The sequence below is a fragment of the Dasypus novemcinctus genome, chromosome 11 (assembly GCF_030445035.2).
Source record: "Dasypus novemcinctus isolate mDasNov1 chromosome 11, mDasNov1.1.hap2, whole genome shotgun sequence".
Classification (NCBI taxonomy): Eukaryota; Metazoa; Chordata; class Mammalia; order Cingulata; family Dasypodidae; genus Dasypus; species Dasypus novemcinctus.
The window spans coordinates 34,281,166-34,304,216 of record NC_080683.1 but is presented as its reverse complement, the minus strand read 5'-3'; the positions used below and the strand labels follow the sequence as shown (position 1 = coordinate 34,304,216).

General features: G+C 36.4%; 1 protein-coding gene across 7 annotated transcripts in view; it reads right to left on the bottom strand.

The window, feature by feature from the left end:
- PHF3 (PHD finger protein 3) overlaps nucleotides 1-23,051 on the bottom strand; it is a 95,253-nt gene that overhangs the window by 48,586 nt on the left and 23,616 nt on the right. For 4 of the 7 annotated variants that reach the window (XM_058306927.2, XM_058306933.2, XM_058306928.2 and 1 more), the window contains 2 exons: nucleotides 11,322-11,483; nucleotides 1,712-3,482 (listed from right to left, as the gene is read on the bottom strand). In XM_058306927.2, the coding sequence (XP_058162910.1) occupies nucleotides 1,712-3,482; nucleotides 11,322-11,483 (1,933 nt within the window). The remainder of the gene's footprint in view (nucleotides 1-1,711; nucleotides 3,483-11,321; nucleotides 11,484-23,051) is intronic. The other 3 variants (XM_058306934.2, XM_058306929.2, XM_058306930.2) reach the window with 1 other exon arrangement.

Sequence of the window (23,051 nt, the reverse complement as noted above, 5' to 3'; positions counted from 1 at the left end):
AAATAAACTCTAGATTTTAGAGTATAGCTCGAAAAGGAGGCATTAGGTAAAAAGAAAAAAACAAGGGGATATAACACCTTCATTTTAGGAAACTATATCTTGATGTTGGTGAAGTGACAGTCATCATTAAAAAGCCTAGGCTGGGGGGGGTGAGGAGTGGGAGTATATGGGAATCTCTTATATTTTTTAATGTAACATTTTGTGTGATCTATGTATCTTTAAAAAAAAGATAATAAATTTTTAAAAATTAAAAAAAATTTTTTTTTAAAGCCTGGGCAACAAAGACGTTAACATATATTAAGTTTCATTATAACATACTCACACAGCTTCCAATTTTATGCAAAAGTTTCGCCTTAGAAACATTCATTTTTAGGCTCCTTTTCCATTTCTCTGACCATGTGTCAATTTGATGATTTTTTAAAAAATTTTAAGAGAAAGGGGTTGGCTTAACAGAGCACTTATACTCATCAATCCTTAATTTTCTTAGGCCTGAAAATATCAAGTCCACTCTAGAATATTTAAATATGGTGTTTTAAATGAAAAAACATAAAAAGCACGTAAGTGAGGGCAAATGTAGTACTATATTTAAATAAGAAATCACAATTTTTAAAAAATCTGGAATATACTGTTATAAAATATTAATCTGACACTAAAAATAGGCCCATGGTCTGAAGCAGAAACTCTTTGAGAGAAAACTTGGGTTATTTTTGACAGAATTGCCCCCACCTAAAATAATGTTCTACAACACACTACTAAATTATCCCTCCCTAAAGAGTTGCACTTTTATGAAATCTGATAGTGCTCTAACATTGACTTTCATGGATAAGGATAATAATATTATAGTGTACAAGTTATAGTGTTCCTTTGTCACATCAGCGTTGATAGAAGTTCCAACAGGAATCTGAAACTTGAACAGGATAATCTTGTAGCTGTAAATTCCACTTCATCTCTTGTTTTCTTAAAAAGCAAACAAATAAACAGAAAATACATGGGGAGGGCTGGGGGGAATAGGGAAAGGTAATGTAAACCTACAAAACACTGAATCCTAAGGAAAGAATGATGAAGGGCACTACTAAAATCAATTTAAAAATTTTAAAAGATTAGAATTCACAAAAAATTCAATTACTAAACATTCAAAAAAGAATACATATTTTCACTCTATTAAGGTAACAGTCATTTTAGCTATTAAATTTCATTCCAAGGTCAGGTTTGTTAGTTATGAAGCAGTGATATTATGTCAAAGTTTGTGTATTTCATTTTACAAAAAAAAAAAATCTTCAAAAGCAAAACCAGAATTTCCATTAAGACCTTCACACTTTTATTACTAATTTTTTTCAAACCAAGTAAAATGATGTATAACTTACAGACCCAAACCATTGTAACATTTTCTGATTAACAGAAAGCTTTTTTTCCTCAGATGCAATGACTAAAATAACACTAAACGGTTACAATAACAAATGTTTCCATATATATATCAGCTGATTGTCAAACTATGCTTCTTAAAATATTCTAGGATGATGTGTTTGTAATTCAGTGGCTCCAACTTTCTATCTTTTATCCAGGACTGGTGAGGGGTTGTTTTTGCAAAAGTCTCTGTATATTAAATAATTTCTTTGTATAAGAAAGTTCTCATATTAACCCCATCCCAAAAAAACAAATTCCTCTTAAATATACACATCACACATACATACACATGTGCACACACACACACCTGTTGCCATGTGGTTTTTTGCAAAACCCACACTGCTTGCTGGGAGTCCACACATATTTGCTTTCAAATGAGGAGCTATGATCTGAGCCTTCTCTTTTTATGGTAGATATGTTGTCTGGAATGAACAATGGTGGCTCATCCAAAGAAAAACTTTTGCTACTTCTTCTTTGGCGGGGTTGTAGGTTCTTCTCAGTTTTCTTTAGTTTCAATTTATCTTCCTCCTTGAAATGCTCTACACCTGTGTGTTCAAGCTCTTCCTTCACATAACTATTGGTTCTCATAGCGGGGGCCTGTTGCTGGGGCTTATGGCACTGTTTCTGGCTGGAATGTAATAAATGTCCAGTTTGGGCTGGATGATGAGGTTCTTTAGAACAACCAGGGTGACCATGAAGCTTATCACTCAAAGAATGAGTTAATGGTTTGGAAAGCTGTACTAAATTTTGATCCTGCAATGTTTTTTTCAATACAGAATGAGCTTGATTTTTCACAGATTTAACCCCAAAATTGCAACTCTGAATCTTTAAATCCTTGTCAACTTTTTTTCTCACCTTAACTGGTCTATGAAAATTTTGCTGAGATTCTGGTTCATCAGCATTTCGTTTCACAGTTTTTACATTAACTTTAGCTTTGTTATGGATTACTTCATGCTTTGCTGCAACAATTTTCTTTGGAGTATCCATGGTCATGTTTTGCTTAGAGTGAATGGTAGGTTTTGTATGTTTGAACTTTACGTTTTTTGACTCTAAGCAAGAACTATTACTTAATTGGCTGTTTCTGTCGTCCTGAAGGTCTGATGTTTCACAGGACTCCATTTTAATACTTCCTACATCTTGTTTTGAATTTTGGTCAGGAGCATCACATATAACATTTTCTAAAATATTATTTTCTGCTTCAAAAGCAGTAGCGTCAACAATCTCTAAGTTTGATTTATTAAATTCAGTGTTCTGTAACTGCTTATCATTAGACTCTGTGTCTTTACAATAACCCAATGGTTCTTTTTTGTTTTTCTGAAGAGAGTTCTTAGCTTTATCAGCAACTTCCATGGTATTCAACTCCAAATTACATTCAGTTACCTCATCCACAGAGCAGGACAAACCTACAAGGTTCTTTTCTATCTTATTTGTACAAGCAGCATCACCAGAGAGAGCAACAGAAGATCCAGGTTCCTCAACAATTTGGTCACCTTCATGGGATAATGTTACTGTCTCCTTTGATTCTTGTTCAACTTTTCCCTTTGCTCTCATTTCTTCAACAATAGTCTCATCCATTTTATTGGAAATGGAATCATTCTGTTCATGTTCTTCTTTATCTGAAAATTTAAACAATGGGTTACTAAGCATCTTGACTTTACATTCCATCAGAGTTTCATCTTTCTTTTCTTCATTGTTAGCATGAGTCTCTGAAAGAAGTGGACAATTTAACTCATTAGATGGCACATTTGCTTCTTCCTGATTATTACATTTATGCTTAGAATCTAGTTCAGCTTCATTTTTCATTTCAATACAAGATGACAATGAAGAATGACTCGAAGACACTGGTCCTTCTGGTACCACTTCAACTTGTCCGATATGGCGGGTGCTCCTTCTGCTCTCTTTATGGTACTCAGGTTTCAGTGATGTACTAACTTCTTCTTTAATCTGACACCTTTCTGGTTGTTTCACCAATGCTTTAGGGGCAGTTAAAGTCTTCCCAGATGCTTTTTTTGTGCTACTTAAAGGTGCAGCATTTGAACGCTTGGCAATAGTGCTTTGTCGCAAACTTCTTACTTGTTCTATCACAAGGGAAAAAAAATAAATAAAAATAACTTAGCTATTTTGCGATGTGTTATTTCAATACAAATTAGAATATCATTTCTTTATTCTGAGCTATAAAAGATATTTTCTCATTTCAACAAAAATATACTAAACTGATGATGATGGACTTTATATATGACGTATGTTAAATCTTGTAGTTATCAAAGTTCTCTGAATTATGGCAGGGGAAAAACCTTCTATACCACCTAGACTGACAGTATATCTTACCACAAGACAACAATGTTTTTATCACAGCTTTTTTTTTTTAATAAGAAGTGAGGTGGAAGTAAAATAACTAAAATAAGCTTCATTTACCAATAATGTCAATCTTAAGCAAGACTGTGAAACAGTTTTAAACAAATAAATATTTCTAAATATGTAAAACCAAACACAAATTCAGGTGCCAATAAAATCTAAATTAAAAACACCTATCATAAACAGGATCTCCATTGGTTTCAAAGTATATCCCCAAAAGAATCTTAATTACTTTATCAGTATGCCTCACTTATATCACCATTTTAGTATTCAAACTATTCGCCAAGGAGAAGAAATAAAGTATACACAAGATTACGACACATGGATCATTAAAACAAGAAAATTAAATTTAAAATAATAAAGTATGGAAGTCTGGAAGTGACTTAATAGTTTCCCACCTTTAACAATACTCCTAACAAAGAATCTATTAAGTGAGGTTTTCCTCCTTTCCTGATTCGTCCTCCAAGGAAACAAGAAACAAAGAGTGAAACTGGAAAGAGAGAGCCGATTTCATTCACTAAATAGAAAGAACAGTCTACAACAAAAACATAAAATATGAACTTTTTCAAGGGTATGAATAATCAATCCACCAAAGAATTCTGCATTTGAAACTGAACACCATCAATTTTTTAAAAAAGTTTTCTACCTTTCAATGCAAAACCTTATTCTATGTTCCAATATTTAAAATATTTCCCTAGCTTGTCATTTATCAATAGACTGTGAGAATCTTAAGGAAGGTGTCAGTCAAATGGCATTTGCCTGGAACAATGTCAGGTGATACTTGTAGAGACCTGATATATTAACAGCACAATCTTTCACTCTCAAAAGTATCCCAGTCTGAATGAAGAAGGCAGAGTGAGAAGTTTCGGGGCTCTATCTCCCCTCAGAAACTTTGATCAGCAAGAACTGGCAAAATTATCTTTCTTAAATTAAACCTCCAGAAAACAGCTAAAATATTGCACTAACAAGGCAAGTATCAAATCAAGAAACAAGTCACTTAAAATAGTAAGATCTAGCGATACCGTGGCAGGCCCTTCTCCATGTCCCCATTATCTCAGCATAGAGCCAGATTGTGCTCCCAGTGCAGGTCCCTGGTCCCAGTTCTGGAGTAAAAAAGTAACTAACCTTCACGCACATACCAGGAACATGTATGTCTTGCCTTGACAATCCTTATAGGCTCACTGCCCCAGAAATTGCCTGTGTGTAGGGAGCAGTCAAATTGTGGCTGCCTGGCAAAGGGATTTCTGGCTGTAGGACATGTGGTGCAGTACCCAGGACTATGAGGAAACTATTCCTTAAGCAAGAGGAAACATTCCTTATCTTGGAATTCCTACTAGGGCCATAGGTGTATGTGCCCAAGAACAGACACATAAGTTTAAGCATCAGGGAGGTCCCTAAGCTTTGGCCTGGAGCTATTCTAAAAACCCACTGTATGGAAAGACTCTGAAAGAGATGAAAGAGAGTGCTCCAACATGTCAATCTGCAAAGAAAGGTGTTTTGCTTTTTTCCTGATTTTATTTTGTTAGATCCTAGCATTCAAGGAAAGGTGTCATAACACTAGCTGGAAGAGACACTCAGAGTCTTAATTCCAGCAATAACATATTCAAGTATCAAAATGTCCAGGTTTCAACAAAAGATTACTAAACATACAAAGAGACAGGAAGTGATGGCCCAGGCAAAGGTGGAGATTAAAGCATCACAAATCATCAATGAGGAGGACCAGACCTGGAACATTCCAGACAAAGGCTTGGGAAAAAAGTCCCAACTATGTTAAGAGAGCTAAAGGAAACCAGGGACAAAAAATAGAGGAAATCAGGAAAATAATAAATGAAAAAAAAAGAGTATCAATAGTGAGATGGAAATTATGAAAAGGAACCAGACAGAACTGAAGACCACAGTAACAGAAATTCAAAATTCCCTGGAGGGATTCAACAGCAGCTTGGAGATGGCAGAAGAAAGAACCAGAGAACTTGAAGATAAACATTTGAAATCATTCAGTCTGAAGAGCAAAAAGAAGAATGAAGAAAAGTAAACAGAGCCTGAGGAACCTGTGGGACACCAGCAAGCATACCAATAAATGCATAGTGGGAGTTTCAGAAGGTAAAGACAAACAGAAAGGGGCAGAGAACTAATGACTGAAAACTCCCCCAATTTAATGAAAGACACCCAATATGCTCAACAAATTCCAAACAGGATAACTCCAAATAGATCTACACTGCTACATATCAAACTGCCAAATGCCAAAGATAAAGAGAATTCTGAATGCTGCAAGAGAAAACAAAACATCACATGTAAGGGAGCCTCAGTAAAATAAATGTCGATTTCTTCTCATCAGAAACTATGGGGGCAAAAAAACAGTTGGATGACATACTTAAACTGCTGAAAAGAAAAAACTGCCAACCAAGAATTCTATATCTAGCAAAACCATCTTTCAAAAATGACAAAGAAGCACATTGAAAGCAGGCCAACAAAGCTGCCTGGGCTACAGGAATAAGAAATGTTCCATATGGTATCCATGTACCACTGGTCCAGAAAATGTCATGAAGATTTATCAAACAAGCACTGTACATTGGTTACCTATATACCTGTCACTATTTTCAAAAACCTACCAAAAAAAAAAAAAAAAAGAGGGAAAATTTAAGATAGACCATCCCTATAAGACCATCCCTGTAAGAGTTGCTAAATTGCGTTCTGCAGGTTGCAAGAAAAGGACAAGAGAAAAGAGGTTAAAGCCACATGAACAAATGAAAGATCTCCAGTAAGGATAACAACAGAGGAAAATATATATCTCAATAGTATTGTATTTTTTATTTGTAACTGATTACTTCCTACAGCATCTAAAAGGCAAATGTACAAAATGTAATGATGTATCAGTGGTCTACAACTCATAATATATAAACATGTAATTTGTGACAAGAACTACATAAAGCTGAGGGGACAGAGAGGTATAGGAACAGTTTGTGAATGCTATTGAAGTTAAGTTGGTATCAAAGCAAATGAGACTGTTGTAAATTAAGAAGTTAAATTTACGTCTTGTGGTAACTACAAAAAATATATTGAGGAATATATAAGCCCACAGAGACAGAAACTAGAGTACAAGTTGCCAGGGGAAGGGGCAAGGGAAATGAGGAGGCAATGTATAATGGATATGAAGTTTCTGTTTGGGGAGATGGGGATTTTTCAGTAATGGAGGTGCTAAGGGCACTGCAACTTTATGAAGGTGATTACTCAAACTGAACAGTAAGCTCAGGAGTGGTTGAGATGGGAAAGTTAATATTTATATGTTCCTTTTAAAAATAAAAAGAGACAATGACAATTATGTACAATATGTGATCCTGAATAGGATCTAATAAGGGAGGAAAAAAGGCTCAAGAGGACTGATTGGGACTTACGATAAAACTGAAATTTAGACTGAACATTTTATATCACTGTTAAATCTCTTGAACTTGATAACTGCACTGAAGGTGGTTATCGAAGTGCATATCCTTGCTTTTAGGAAATGTGCATGGTAGTATAAGTGTCTAGGAAGTATGATGTATGCCACCTATACTGAAGTGTTCAGAAAACGGACAGAAAGACAGGCAGGTAGATAAATGAATAGATAAAATGATATAGCAATTATGGCAAAATGTTAAAATTGGAGGAACTGGGTATCTGGGTAAATAGGGTACACTGGAGTTCTCCAGATGGGGCTTTTACTACTTTTGTATTATTTTATATGATTTTTTTGGGAACTGTCCTGAAATGATGAAAGTATTTAATGATAATAAACAAAGGGGAAAAAAAGCATCCTAATTTGGACAATAAATTATAGTGTCATCCTAACTTTAGGGCTCATTCTAATTCCCCCAGGACTTGGCACAGTAACTATCACTAGGAACTTTTTAAATTATGTAGTGATTATGAACTGTTTTATCATATGGTCAAATACATAACAGTTTAAAATAAAATTTGAATAAAGGTTTGTAATCAAAACGTAGACTGCTTTTAAAGCTTTGAAGCTAGTTTGTGTTAATTTATAGCTCTACTTTATTCACTTGCCATAAAATAAAATAAAGAGCATTTAACAAACTTTACCTAAGTGGCTGCAAAAAATGACAAATGAATAGCATAAACAGCAGTGAAGGTATTCAAATTTTTTTAATTGTTTTCTAAATTAATTTACTATGCAAAAGATTAATGTAACTTTTTCTCCTTTAAATATAAACTGCATTAGTTTCAAACCTGGTGACACAGGCTCAAAATTATCATTATTTTGTTGTTTTCTCTATTCTTTTCATTTCTTAAAATCACAAGTGAGGAAGCACACTTGGCCCAATGGATACAGCATCCACCTACCACATGGGAGGTCCGCAGTTCAAATCCCGGGCCTCCTTGAATCGTGTGGAGCTGGCCCATGCGCAGTGCTGATGCGTGCAAAGAGTGCCGTGCCATGCAGGGTTGTCCCCCGCGTAGGGGAGCCCCACTTGCAAAGAGTGAGCCGTGTAAGGAGAGCCACCCAGCGCGAAAGAAAGTGTAGCCTGCCCAGGAATGGTGCTGCACACATGGAGAGCTGACACAACAAAATGACGCAACAAAAAGAAACACAGATTCCCGGTGCCAATGATAAGAATAGAAGCAGTCACAGAAGAACATGCAGCAAATGGACAGAGAGAGCAGACAATTGGGGAGGGGGGTTGGGGGATAAGGGGAGAGAAATAAATAAAATAAATCACAAGTGGACACCAAAAAACTGGTACAAAAATATATTTATACATTATTCATAAAAATTTAAATGGAGAAAAATAAACATATTTACCCAAGTTTATTCACTTCTAAAAACTCCACTAAAGCTACAGTAAAAGGGTATTTTTTTTGAAAAGGCATAAATCCTAAAGGAAAGGAAGAACAGGAGAGAAGACAGTAACAAATTCTGGAAGACAAACAAGAAATGATCAAGAAGTAACTGACACAGGAGACCCAAGACAGACAAACACTAACCTGGCAATAATGGCAAGAACCAACACAATTACCACCACAGAAGCCTGTCAAAAGGCCTGGGAACTGGTTGCCCCAGATGCTTCTAATGTTGAGATGCAGGGAGAAGGTTAAAATGAGAATGGGCTGAAAGCTGTTTAAGAAGCATTTAGATCCTTCTTCCCCCACCGCACTTGTTGTCAACGGTCCCTTCTCTTATTCTAACCCAAGACTGAAGGCTTATTCTCTGGAAGGAGTCAAATAGGGTTACAAGACTACAGAACTCCAGGCACAGTTGAAAGTGACAGTAAAACATACTAAAATTTGTAAGATTATGTAAATTTGCATATACCAAAAGTTAAGATGCCCCAAAACCAGTTTCCCTCAATATCTACCAGAAGAGCAATCTAATAAGCCCGAGAGAGTATCCTAAATTCTAAAATCAGTGGTTCCCAAAATAATAGCCCAACCAGATCACCACAGAATGAAACTCATAGTTGATGAAGACTGGTCCAAACAGTTTTTATCCCCTACCCTTAAACATGAACAAGCAACCAAGGATCAGGCATTTTAGGAAAGCCTCTAACATGAAAAAGAAGAGGCCAAAAAACATTAAAAACAAAGTAACATGGAAAAAAGAGAAACTGTAAAAGGAGATAAAAACTTTTAAAACACCATGGTTACCTAAAGAAAAATAAAGAAGATACTGCATCCATTAAAGAACCACCAGATACTACAAATGGACCATTCCCAAAATAAAAAAGAACATCTATTATAGAAATTAGAAATACAAAACTTGACAGAAAGTTCAGAGGATAAAGAAGAGACATTTTCAACAAGTAGAGCAAAATGCAAAAAGAAAAAAGGTAGTCAAGATAAAGAAAATGGGAGTGCCAATCCATGCTAACATTTAAATAAGAGTTCCAGAAAGCAAGAACTGAGAGGGAATCACTAATGTAATAGTTTGAAATACTTCCCCAGAATTTAGTAGGTTTTTAGACTGAAAGGGCCTACTGAGTAGCCACCTCAAAACACCAAGATACATTATCATAAAACATCAAAACATTAAGGCTGATAGGAAAGATTCTACAAATTCCAGAAGAAAACAGGTAACATTTAAAAAAAGAGAGAGAGAGAGAGAGGAACCAGAACAAACTTCTCAACATTACAGTTAGAAGAAAATGGGAAGTGGAGTTTGCCCAATGGATAGGGCATCCGCCTACCACATGGGAGGTTCAAGGTTCAAACCCAAGGCCTCCTGACCTGTGGGATGAGCTGGCCCTGATGCAGTGCTGATGCACGCAAGAACCCCATGCGCAAGGAGCGTAAGGAGAGCTGCCCAGAGCAAAAAAAGTGCAGCCTGCCCAGGAATGGTGCCGCACACACGGAGAGCTGATGCAGCAAGATGATTCAACAAAAATGCAACACAGATTCCATGTGCCACTGACAAGAATACAAGCAAACACAGAAGAGCACACAGCAAATGGACACAGAGAGCAGACAACTGGGGTGGGGAGGGCAGGGAAGGGAAGAGAAATAAATTTAAAAAAATAAATCTTAAAAAAAAAAAAAAAGAAAATGGAACATCTTCAAATTTATGAAGGAAAATCAGTTTCAACCTTGAATTCTTTGTCCAACTAGACCATGAGAGGATAGATGAAAAACATTAACTGACATACAAGGTGTCAAAAACTGTCTCTCTATACTCCTTTTTCTTGGGAAGCTACTGCTAGAAGGGTGTCACTAAAATGAGGGTGCTGAATTAATAAAAAGGAAACAGGAAATACAGCCAAGCACAAAGCAAAAATTGACTTATCAGAAGACTGGAAAGGGAGATCCCTGTTGCAACAGACTTAATTGGTCTACCAGTCCACAGTGGATTGGATCAGAGGACTCCAAGAGATACTTCTACAAAAAACTGAAATTGACACAATACTTGATATGCATAAATATCTTTAGAAAAGATCTGGACAACTGGCAAAGTGGTGTAATTACTGGCATGCATATAGAAAAGCAAACAAATGAAAAAACAAAAGCAATTATTAAATTAGAAAAGGAAAAGTCCTAAGGAAAAAAAAAGTAGTCAGTTTATTAAATGGGTCCTCTCTAATAACATATAGTCTTAATAGTATAAATAATTAATACTGAACTAACTAAATTATATATTGGAAGGATGACAAAATACACTTTTGTGTGACAGGGACAAATGAGGGAAAGAATGCTAAACTTCATCATCCAGAGTGGGAAGTCAATAAACAACTAAATCAGAATAATCAAAAAGGAGGATAACATGCATGTTATTTAGAGATACAGGGGTAAATAAAGGGTTAATAATGTTTTACTCTAGAAGAGGGAAATTGGGTGGTGGATACTAGAAATTGATGTATGCCTTAACAAACTATTCAACTCTTTAAATTATGTGAATTTCAATAAAAATTTTAAAAATTATTTCTACCAAGAAATCTACTTAATTTCAAAATTGATTACTGTCACTTATGCTAAGATTAGCAAACATCAAGGAAATATCCCTTCTCATCAAGTTTACAACTTAACATATCTGTCACTGCACCTATGATTTTCTAGCTGAACCTCTTCTGAAGAATTACCTTGTGCCATTAAACGAGGTGATTTTCTTGGTGATCTTACTGAATTTTCTTCTACTTTCTCCCTCAAATTCCTGTTAGGTAAAATCAGTTCTTCTTCATCAATGGTATCATTGCCACTTTCTTTAACAACTCCTTCATCCATAATATCGTCAAGACCAACAACTAGGGAAAAAAAAAAAATTAATAAAAAAAAATATTGGAGGGTGTTATTTAAAAGCAGTACAGAAAATACTGAGACAGTTTTAATGTAATACCTCATTGTCCTGAAAACCTAGGTCTATTCCTAACATATGCAATATGGTCACTACAAGCTCCCAAATCAATTCAACAGCCTCCTACTTCACAAGGTAGCTATTAGAAAAAAAGAATTACCAATCTTTCTTGATTTGACCCCAGCTATCTCTCTCACTTATCGTTCGCTGTCTCTTTGTGAATGTCAGAGGTAACCACACCTGGATTACTCAGTTTTCCCAATTTTGGTTATAGGCCTACAAAAAAACTGTGTTCAATATCCTGAAAAGCTTGTGATTCTAGGACCAAAAAAGTCAAGTTCTAACTGGGATCCTATTACTTAGAGACTTCATGCTACATGTGTAAGAATAAACAATGTGGACATACTTTTGAATGGTAGCAAAAAAATGAAGGAAAAAAAAAAAACCCACAGAGAGAGTGAGAGAGTGAGAATAACATAAAACTTCCACCCTCCCACCCCCAAATGCTGGGGAAAATAGTAGGTGCTTAATACACCTATCTAAAGGAATTACCTTCTCCTAGTTTAAAAGCCAGAGTCAAATTTATTTCTTTGGGGCCAGGGTGGGAGAGCATGGAAGAGGCCCCGGGAAGATGAGACATATAAACAGTGTATTTACAATGTCACTAGGTAGATTTCTTAATAGAACAAATTCCACTTAAAAAACTAATAGTAATAACAAGCATTTCTAAATGAATAGGTGTATGAAATCTTGTCAAACAAAAAGAATATGATCATTTACATCAGAAAGCCTGGATTCACAATCCTGCTACAGCAGTTAAATAAAATGCAGCCAGGTCACTTCAAACTTTCCATTGCTTTCTCTCTAAAATGAGAACAACAATACCTGTCCTACATACCTTACACAGCTGTTGTAAGGATCAAGTAAGATGATGTATATGAACTCAGTTTGTAAATTTTAGAGCATTATATAATGTTAGTTATCCTCATCCTAAGGATTAGAAAGAACCCCAAGAGGCTATAGTCCTCCTTTTTGTATCAAGTAGGACTTTATTTAAAAGAGCTAAACAAAATTCTGTTCTACCCTAATATACAAAAGAATAAAATTCTTCACAAATACATTTTCAATGGTACAGTCATTTTGGACAGCAATTCAAAACAATTAGAATCATGAAAGTGCTCATACACTTTGACCAAGGAAGAAAAATAAAGAATAGAGGGGAGAATAAGAAAAAAAATACACCAGTGTCATCCATGATTACATCTAGCGGAAAGATGGATAATAAGCTTCATTTTAAATCTTTATATTTTTCCTCTGTGTTTTCCAAAATTTCTACTATGTGCATCTATTTTATATTGTAATCAGGAGAGAAAAGAATGATTCAAAAGAGGAGACTAGCCCAGGGAAAAAAGCAATAAAAGCCCAATTAAGTGTTTGCTGGCAGTGAGTGAAAACATATGGTATGAATTTGTGATCTATTGCAAAGGCAGAATCAACAGGATTTAGCAAGTCAAATCCAAAGAGTAATTATCAGGTCTTATCTTACTGAATTTTCTAGCAGCATCTAAAATAACTGATCTGGGAAGTGGATCTGGCCCAACGGATAGGGCACCCACCTACCACACAAGAGATCCAAGGTTCAAACCCACGGCCTCCTGACCCGTGTGATGAGCTGGCCCACGCACAGTGCTGATGCACACAAGGAGTGCCTGCCACGAAGGAGTGCACCCCATAAGGAAAGCTGCCCAGCGCAAAAAAAAGTGCAGCCTGCCCAGGAATGGCACAGCGTACACGGAAAGCTGACGCAGTAAGATGACGCAACAAAAACAGACACAGATTCCTGGTGCCACTGACAAGAATCCAAGCGGACACAGACGAACACACAGAGCAGACAATGGCGGGGGGGCGGGGGGGGGGGCGGGGATAAATTTAAAAATTAAATAAATCTTTTAAAAAATTTAAATGAAATAACTGATCCCTCTCCCCTTCTTGAACACCTTTCTTCTCAGCCTATCCTATATGACTATTCACTTCTTTTCAATCCCCTTAGGTAAGACCATCTTCTTTTCACAGACCTCTGAGGGTTGGAAGACTCAAGAGTTCAGTCTGACTATCTTCTTTATCTACACTCACTCCTCCCTAGGTCATCTCACCCAATCCCAACTATTCTCTGATGACTTCCAAATGTTTTTATCTCCAGTCCAAAGCCCTCATTTAATCTCTGGAAGAGTTTAATTTCGCAATTCCACAGAAATCTCAAAATTAATATATTCAAAATAAACCATGATTGTACCCTTTCCCCCACCAAGAAAAACACCCTGCCCCTCCCAGGATATTCCCAGTAAATGGAACATGTATTCACCAGTTGTTCAAGCCTAAACTTGAGAATCAACCTTAACTACTCTCTCCTCTCATATCCCACATCTGGGTGGATCAGCACATCTTTATCTTAAAATCATATGATCATCCACAACCTCCCACAGTAAATATTCTACTCCAAATCACAATCACTTCTCTTCTATACTATATTACAATAGTCTCCTAGGGTCCCAAGCTTCCTCAATTGCCACCCTCGACCCCCACCCCCACCCAACATAAACAAACAGGTTATTTTCCACACAGTCATCCCTAAGGCCCTTCTAAAATATTAAGTCAGTTCATGCTTCCATTTTTCTATTCAGGCCCTCTAAAATCTTCCCAACACACTCAGATTTAGGTTCAAAATCGTAACCAACGCCTGTATATCCTAACAAGATTTCCCCCTGCCAACTTCTCTGACTTCATTTCCTACCATGGTATATAAGTTACTCTGCTCCAATCAACTGGGTCTTTCATGAACACAAGAATGCATAGGCCTATGCTAGGGTCTTTGATTTTTGTTTTTAAAGATTTTTTTTATTCCTCTCCCCTTCCTCCCTGTTGTCTGCTGTGTTCATTCATTGTGTGTTCTTCTGCGTCTGCTTGCAATATCCTGCAGCACTGGGAAACTGCAACTCTTTTTTGTTGTGTCATCTTGCTGTGTCAGCTCTCCATGTGTGCCACTCCTTGGCAGGCTGCGCTTTTTTCATGTGGGGCAGCTCTCCTTGTGGGGCACACTTCTTGCGCGTGGGGGATTTCTATGTGGGGACACCCCTGCACGGCACAGCATTCCTTGCATACAGCAGCAGCACTGCGCATGGGCCAGCTCACCACACAGGTCAGGAGGCCCTGGGGATTGAACCCTGCACCCTTCATATGGTAGACAGACGCTCCATCAGTTGAGCCACATCCGCTTCCCAGGGTCTTTGTACTTGCTATTCTTTCTGCCTGCCAACACTCTTCTCCCAGATACCCATTCAATTCATTCTCTCACTTCATTCAGGTTTTACTTAAGTATCACCTTCTGTAATCAACAAAGCCAAAATTGTACATATTTCCATTACCTCCTACTGACCTTTTAAAATGTTATGTTCCACTAACTAACATTAAATCTCTAACTGCTTCTTGACTATATTCCACACTAGAAATTTAAGACCCAAAAGCCAGGGACTTTGTTTCTTATTCACTGCTGAAATCTAAGAAGCTAGACTAATACATGGAATATAGACGGCACTCCAGAAATATTTGCTGAATAAGAGAATTAGGGCAAGAGGGAGGAAGCGAAAATTTAAACTGCAGTAACTGACTGAAAAATGCTTCTATTAACAGAAAGAGGAGTTAAAAAGAACAGGTCTGGAAGTAAGATAATGACTTCACTTTTGGATATACTGGTAATATGAAGCAAAAGAACAGGCAAAAGAAGCATCAAGGTAGTACAACATTACAGAAGAAGTGGCAGGAAAATTAAGGAAGTGGGGATTAGGATGGTTAACTGCTAGGGGGAGAATAAATTAAAAAGGAGAAAATTCCACTATATAGGAGGATCAGATTAAGAAATTAATAAGAATGACAATAACTGCAGTCTCTTTTTTTTAAGAAGTAAAAGAAAGAAAAAGGGAAGTATCAGCTGAAGGAAACTAAAGGGACAAAAGATGGTTTACTATGCCTGAGAAGGGGGAGAGGTGAAGAAAATGAGGTAGAGAGTTACCTTTACAAAGAGTTAGATGAGTAAATGGGGAGAGGAAGCAGGGCAAGAGAGCAAACAGGAACAGGGAAGGGGGAGTACTAGGGTTTGAATCATGTCCCCCACAAAAAAGCATGTTCAGGTCCCAACCTCTGATCCTATGAATGTGGACCCGTTATAAATAAGATCTCCTCAAGATGTTACTTCGGTTAAGGTGTGGCCCATCTAAATCAATTGGACTTTAATCCAGATTACTGGAGCCCTTTATAAACACAGTGAAAGAGAAGCCATGCAAACATCAGGCTGGAAGTCAAAAGAAGAGAAGGAGACAGGAGAAGATTCTGCATTGTTCACTGCCATGTGAAGAAAAAGTCAAGGAACCCAAAAGATGGCCAGTCAGCAGCCAAAAGATACCAACCGAAGAGGAAGCAAGCCTTCTAGCCTCCGAGGCAATAAATTCCTGTTTCAACAACTTATCTGGCATTTGTTTTAACAGCTAGGAAACTAAAACAGGGAGGAAAGAGAGGAAGGGAAGATCAATAATGTTATGGACATGTTTGTATATAGTGGAAAATAACTTGGATGAGGTTCCACTATGCAAAAACCTCTTGGTCAACCATCTACAATGATAATGTCTAAGACTGCATTTGAAATGTTTCCTGGATGAGACCTCCCAGAATGCACACTTCTGAGTACTCCTGCTCTCCTGACAATACATTTCCTTCATCTCAAAAAGTCCACCTCTACATTTAATCAATTTCTACAATGCCTCTGAATATTCCAGAGCTTTCATGCTGACAAAGGCTTCTACCAAGTGAAGCACCTACTTAACCTCTCAGATGACACAGTATCTTCAACTATAAAATGAAGATAATATTAATGGTCAGTGGGTTGCTTACAATTAATGTGCGAAGTGCTTAGAAGAGTACCTGATACTTAGAAACCCCCAGAAAAAGGTTACTCTTAGCAGCTCTTCCCTCAAGTACCCCATCATTGAAAATTATGTATTCCTTCTCCCTGACTTTTCCTCAACTTTCACCAAAACAAATCTACTAATAAACAAAGGTATCTGAGATAACTTTCTTCTAATTCATTCATCTGATTAAAGTATTTCACAGTACAGAAAAATAATCTCTTGCTAAATCCCTCCCAATTTAGTATTTGTGTTCTTAAAAAAAAATTTAAGCCAACTGCTTCTGAGAAAATGAACAGGTGTAAAAGAAAATTTTAATTCTGTCCTAATACTAAATATTATCAATTCCTTTAAAAATATTAACAGAGCACCTACTACATACCATACACTGTGCTAGAGTACTTCAGATAACAATACAGAATTCTTGATACAAATAACCTGATTTCTTCAACAAATATCAAGAAAAGAAAAAAAGATGTGAAAAACCTATATAGACTGAAATACAGACAACTTACATATCAACCAATTGAATGCATTGACCTTTTCAATCCTGATTCAAATTGTAAAAGAAAAATATTTTGAAGTAATTGGGTAAAAGTGAAAGCTGACTGAATATTGGAACTATTTTTAAATGTTAGGCAAGACAATGTCATTTTATGTTTTTTTAATAATAGAATTCTTATTATTTTACAGACACATGCAGAGGCATTTAGATAAAATAATATGATTTCTGGGATTTGCTCCAAAATAATTCTGGGGGGTGAAGGTTAAGGAGAAATAAGTATGGATGAGATAGAACTATTAATTGTTCAAGATGGATAGCAGGTACTTGTGTTTTATTATACTACTCTCACTACTTCTATATACATTTGAAATCTTCCAAAATATAATATTTTAAAAACCAGTTCCCATTAAGCTCCATTTAATGAGGGTGAGACAAATAAAACATATAACAGGTTAGATAATAGTAAGTCATATGAATAAAAAAGGAAAGAGTAAAGGGAATGCAGAGAGAGGAACAAGGGATAATTGTAATTTTAAATGGAATGGTAAAGGAAAGCCAGGGATAGCTGTACTGGTTATTTATTACACAAAAGCTTCTGGCCAAGGGAGAAAGTGGAGGCTGAAATCAGGCCCTATTCTGCTCTCAAAGCTGTGTACTAGGACACAAGGTTTCGTCCACCTAGAAAAAGGAGTGCTTTTTAAAAATCCTAAAAAGCCATTGCATAGGCTAGAAGTAGTCTGGAAATTGCTGAAGTGACATATGAGCCTGAATAAGTTGAAGGAACAGTTCTGAGAGCAATTATAAAAAAACACACCAAATCCTAGACCATAAAGCATAAGCATGCCTAGGGTTTAGAGGAGTAGGAAGGAAGCAAATCTGCATAGCTAGAGTAGAGTAGGGGAGGGGGAGAATAGCAGGTAAGATCAGAGCTAGTGTGGTACCAGGGAAGACTGAATAGGGTCTTGTAGACAATGAGGACTACAGCTTTTTCCCTCCATGTGCGATGGAGAGTTACCAGAACACTGTGAATATAAAGGTAACAAAGTATCTGTATTAGCCAAAGGGGTGCTGATGCAAAATACCAGAAATCTGGTGGACATTATAAAGGCTATTTATTTGGGGTAGGAGTTTACAGTTGTCAGACCATAAAGCATAAGTTACCTCCCTCACCAAAGTCTATTTCCACATGTTGGAGCAATTTAGCTGCCATAGTCTGTGAGGGTTCAGGCTTTCTGGGTTCCTTTGGGCTTAGCTCCTCTGTTTTCTCCATAAGGTCAGCTGTAGACTATGAGGCTCTCTAGACTTTGCCTCTCTCCACAAGGTCAACTGTAGACCAGCAGATGAACAGCTCTGTCTCTCCCTGGGGTTTCTGCTTTGTCTAAGCAGTTGTCTCTATTCCTCTGTGTTCTTCTCCTGGCTACGGTCCTCTCCTCCAGGGCTTGCTTCTCTTTCCTCTGTGTGCTTACTTCCCAGGGCTCCCGCATCAAACTCCAACATCAAAAACCCTCAACTCTGTCCTTTGTCATGCTTTTTATCCATCGAGGGGTGGGGACTCAAGGCCCTAATGACATGGCCCAATCAAAGCCCTAATCATAACTTAATCATGCCCATGTACAGACCAGATTACAAACATAATCCAATATCTATTTTTGGAATTCATATCAAACTGTGACAGTATCTAATTTTTAAAAGGATCCCTTCAGTACTATTTTAATAGACTGTAAGGAACCACCAAGAGCTGAAGCAGGGGTAGCCAGTTACAGGCAACTGCAATGATCCAGGTGAGAAGGAATGGTGGCTAGACTACAGTGGGAGTGTAGACAGTGAGAAACAACCTGACTCTTGATAAATTCTAAAATAAAGTCAACAGGATTTACTGAGACTATGTAATGTGAAAAAAAAAGAAGAGGTAAAAGATGACTTCAAAGTTTTTTGCTAAGCAACTCAAAACAAAGGAGTTGCCATTTACAAAGATGGGACAGACTGCAGGAAAAACTGGTATTCAGAGGGTAGGGGAATAGATATCAAGAATTTTAAGTGTTAAAGCTTAAGATGCCGAATTGACATTCAATGCAAGTGAACACAAGAACTGGAGTTCAAGTGAGAAGTTGGGGCTAGAAATGCAGTGTATCTGGAAGTTGAATCAGAAATGGTTTTTTAAAGTCATAAGTTTGACTGATACCATGAGGGAAGTGAACAGAAACAGAAATGTCTAATATCTGAGCTCTGAAACACTCCAATGTTTAGGGGTTAGTCTAACAAAAAGAAGTCTGAGAGGAAGAAGTCAGGAAGGTGAGAGAATAACAGAGTTGTAAGCCAGAGATGTAGTGGAAATGATTGTTAAAAGCAGTCATCAACTGAGTTAAATGCCACTGAGAGGTCAGAGAAGAGAAATGACCTTTGGATTTGGTAGTGTAATAGTAAATGGTGATCCAGTAAAATGGTAAGGGCAAAATCTAGATTAAAGGAGAAACACTGGGGACAGAAAGCATAGAAAATTCTTCCTAGGAGTTTTATTATAAATAGAGCAAAAGAACAGGGGCAACATGAATATATTAATGAATAAATATAAAAGATGATGTGTGGTGACACTGAAATTCAATTTGTAATGGCTTTGATAGAATACACTTCTTTCTATCTTACAAAGAATTACTAAAAGTTACCTAATGGATATTCCACCATCTAACAACTAACCATACCTATGGAACATGGAGAAATAGAAACCTTACCTCAAAATATGATCATCTAATTTCATAAAAGGGATATCTAAAGTTGTACCAAAATATTTTTTTTAACCTACCAGGCAACATTTATCATGAAATCCAAGTAAGTACCGAAAACATATTCCAAGTTTTTAGTTGGATTAGCTCTACTCCACACTTTCAAAAACAGGCACAGAGAAGAGGCACTTGACCACCCACTGGCCAACTCTGGAAAACCTACAGAGATGAGTTAAATACTGTTAATACAGGTATGTGATGTTTGCAGGAGAGAGGTACTTTGTTGTTTAAGGACTGCTTGTTGATAGTTGAAACTTTATTTTTATTTCTTAGATTCTTTTATAGGGGAAGAAGGGGTAGAATAGCACATAGGGAAATCATTGTTTCATAGTTCATTTACACAGTTCATCAATTATATATTCAATTGGGTGAAAAACTGTAACTATGAATGCAAACATGTAAACACAATCCTAGGGGAGACTAGAACTGTTTATTAGCAGTGAACTGCTTTAATCTGACAAACAGATTGACTGTTCACCACTTTAACTAAAGTACACTTTTTATTTGTTATTTTTCTGCTTGGAATGTACTTTGCTTACCCTAGATCTTCAAAAGGCTGGCCACTACACATCTCTCAGGCTGCTGCTACTCTTACTGTTACCTCTACAGAGAGGCCTGATCTGACCATCTCACTTCAAATAAACCATGGCTTCCATCTGCCAACCAATCAATCAGATATTCTCTATCACCTTACATTTTACTTGTGAGCTCCATGAGAGGAGAGATTTTATTTATCCCAAACATACCAGCACTGGAATAAATTCTGGCATATGATAGGTATATAATAAATATTTCTTAAATAAACAAAAATTACCAACCACATTTATACCAAAGTAAATCATTACACTTTACATACAATTGTGGAACTTTACTGTAAGTTGTTGATCTCCAAAGCATTACTTAATAAGAATCACAGTATCATAAAACAGAACAGTTAAGGAAAAAACTCAACCCTCTTATAATAAGGATCTTGCAATTAGGTTTTATTGGGTTTCATATTCCAATAAATCAGTTTCCAAATAGACACTCTATTCTATAACATTTCATTTGCTTTTCCTCAAATATAAGAAAAAAACAGAGACAAAGGAGGCGACCAAAGAGGTCTTAGAGGATTTTATACACTTCTCAGAAAGAAATCTGCAATCAATTAACATTCCTAATCTGAAAAAGCCCAGAAAGACTTTTAATCATCTTATACATATCACTAAATAGAATGTAAGCTTTTCTGAGGACAGGAATTTCTGTCAGTTTTGCTCTCTGATATACTCCTAGTGCCTAGAAACAACAGCTGGAAGATATAAAGCTCAATCTTAAGCACTGCTTGAGTGAACAAATGCATGAATGAATAAAAAAAATCAAAATTCCCAAGTATCTACCTCAAGAAACTAGGACTATCACATTCAACTAGACTCCAATCAGGAAGTAACCCTTAGTAGTCAAAAGAAATAGAATAAAACACCTCTACTCTGTCACAGCAGTGCAGACTGACCCCTTATAAAAAACCAGTTTGAATGCTAACAGTAAAGAAAGCACAGATTAGAAGGAAGCATCCTAACTTGGACAACCAACTGAAAGAATGTATAGCATGTATGCACAAACACACCTATATACATAAGAATGCACTCTCCCTTAGTTCTATTTCACATATTTCTAATAACCTCAGTTTCCCAAATTTTCAATTAGAGAAATGGAATAAATACATTAGGTGTTTGTGAAAGATATGGTAATATATCCAAAGACATTATAAAAAGAAGAGAAATTGGCAAGCGGATATGGCTCAGGCAGTTGAGTGGCCACCTCCCACACTGGAGGTTCCAAGTTCAGTTCCCAGTGCCTCCTAAAGAAAACAAACAAAACAAAAAGAAGAAAACAAGCAAACACAAACAAGCAGACAACAAGCAAAAACAAACGAGCAGACAATGAGCAAAACAATGCTAAAACAGAAAAGGGAGCCAACCTGGGGTGGGGGGTGAGAAGAGAAACAGATTATTCAAAAAAAAAATTTTCCCCAAGTATATGTGTCTCAGATCTAGTTAATGTAAGACCCAAAAGCCTACTAAAAATGCCTCAGGAAATTTTTAAGTAAGAAGGATACACTACTCCGGCACAACCCCCACCCCTCCCAAGACAAGTTCTGTGATGGGTACACAGCCCTGTATCCATCCATGGTGTCCAGCCTCCTCTCCTTCAAGGCAGCCACAACAAAAATCAAAGTAATGAAGAAACTGAAATTGGTAAATACAACAATTCAAATGGCCATGGGTACAATTATAAAGATTGATCAGTTGCAGGAATAGTTATAGCCTGACCAACCTCAAAGAGTATATGAAGGAGGCAATTATGAAGTCCCTTGATCAAAAGAATCTGGACCTGAATGCACTATACTATGTAAATATAAGAATTGAAAACGTAACTATATATATCTGCAAAAACCTTTAGAAATTACTTCCTGTGGGAGTTCTTTATAAAAGTATATGAAACTGACAATAATATTGTCATCTATAAAGGCAAATAGCTCTTAGAGATTACCATTACAGAAAGACTTATTTTCTTTCTCTATTTGAAAAAGACTTTTATCCCCTCAGAGCATTAAGAAGTCATTATATAGTTGTTGCCCTTCCACACTGTGTCCTGTTTACTGAAACCACTGTAAGACCTGTTTTAAATTTAAATATTTTAAAAGCAAATTTGTAATATACACTCAAAATCATTTAGAAAATCTTTTATCTATATTAAAATCACTTCATTTTCAGTAAGAGAATGAAACACCTATATTTAAGATGACTCAATTACTAGTAAAAAGCTATGTTCTCTATACTGCTTAAAAAGAGCTATCAAATGTATTTTAGAAAGTCACCCAACTAAAATGATTAAAGTAAAATAGCTTTAAAACTATCCATTTATTGGAAAATAAACTATGTGTAATAATTGTTTTCCCAAAACACTCTATGATAGACATGTTTCTATACTAAAGCCTATACTAAGGCCATTTCTTTTAATAACTTTCCTCCTGCCCTTAATGTGTATAAAATTTGATTGAAAGCATTTTCATCAACTAATTAAACAAAGGAAAACTTTTTCCAGCAAGCACTATCACCAAATAGTTTAAAAATGACACATTTGATGTACTTTTGTGAAGTTGCATGTCAAAACTGACTGTCATTATACATATAATAACCCAGGAAAATGTGGCTCTGAAGGAAAAATGAAAATAAAACTTTATCTCCAAATTAAAAATAAATAAATAGTATCTTAAATAGCATTCTGCATCTACAACA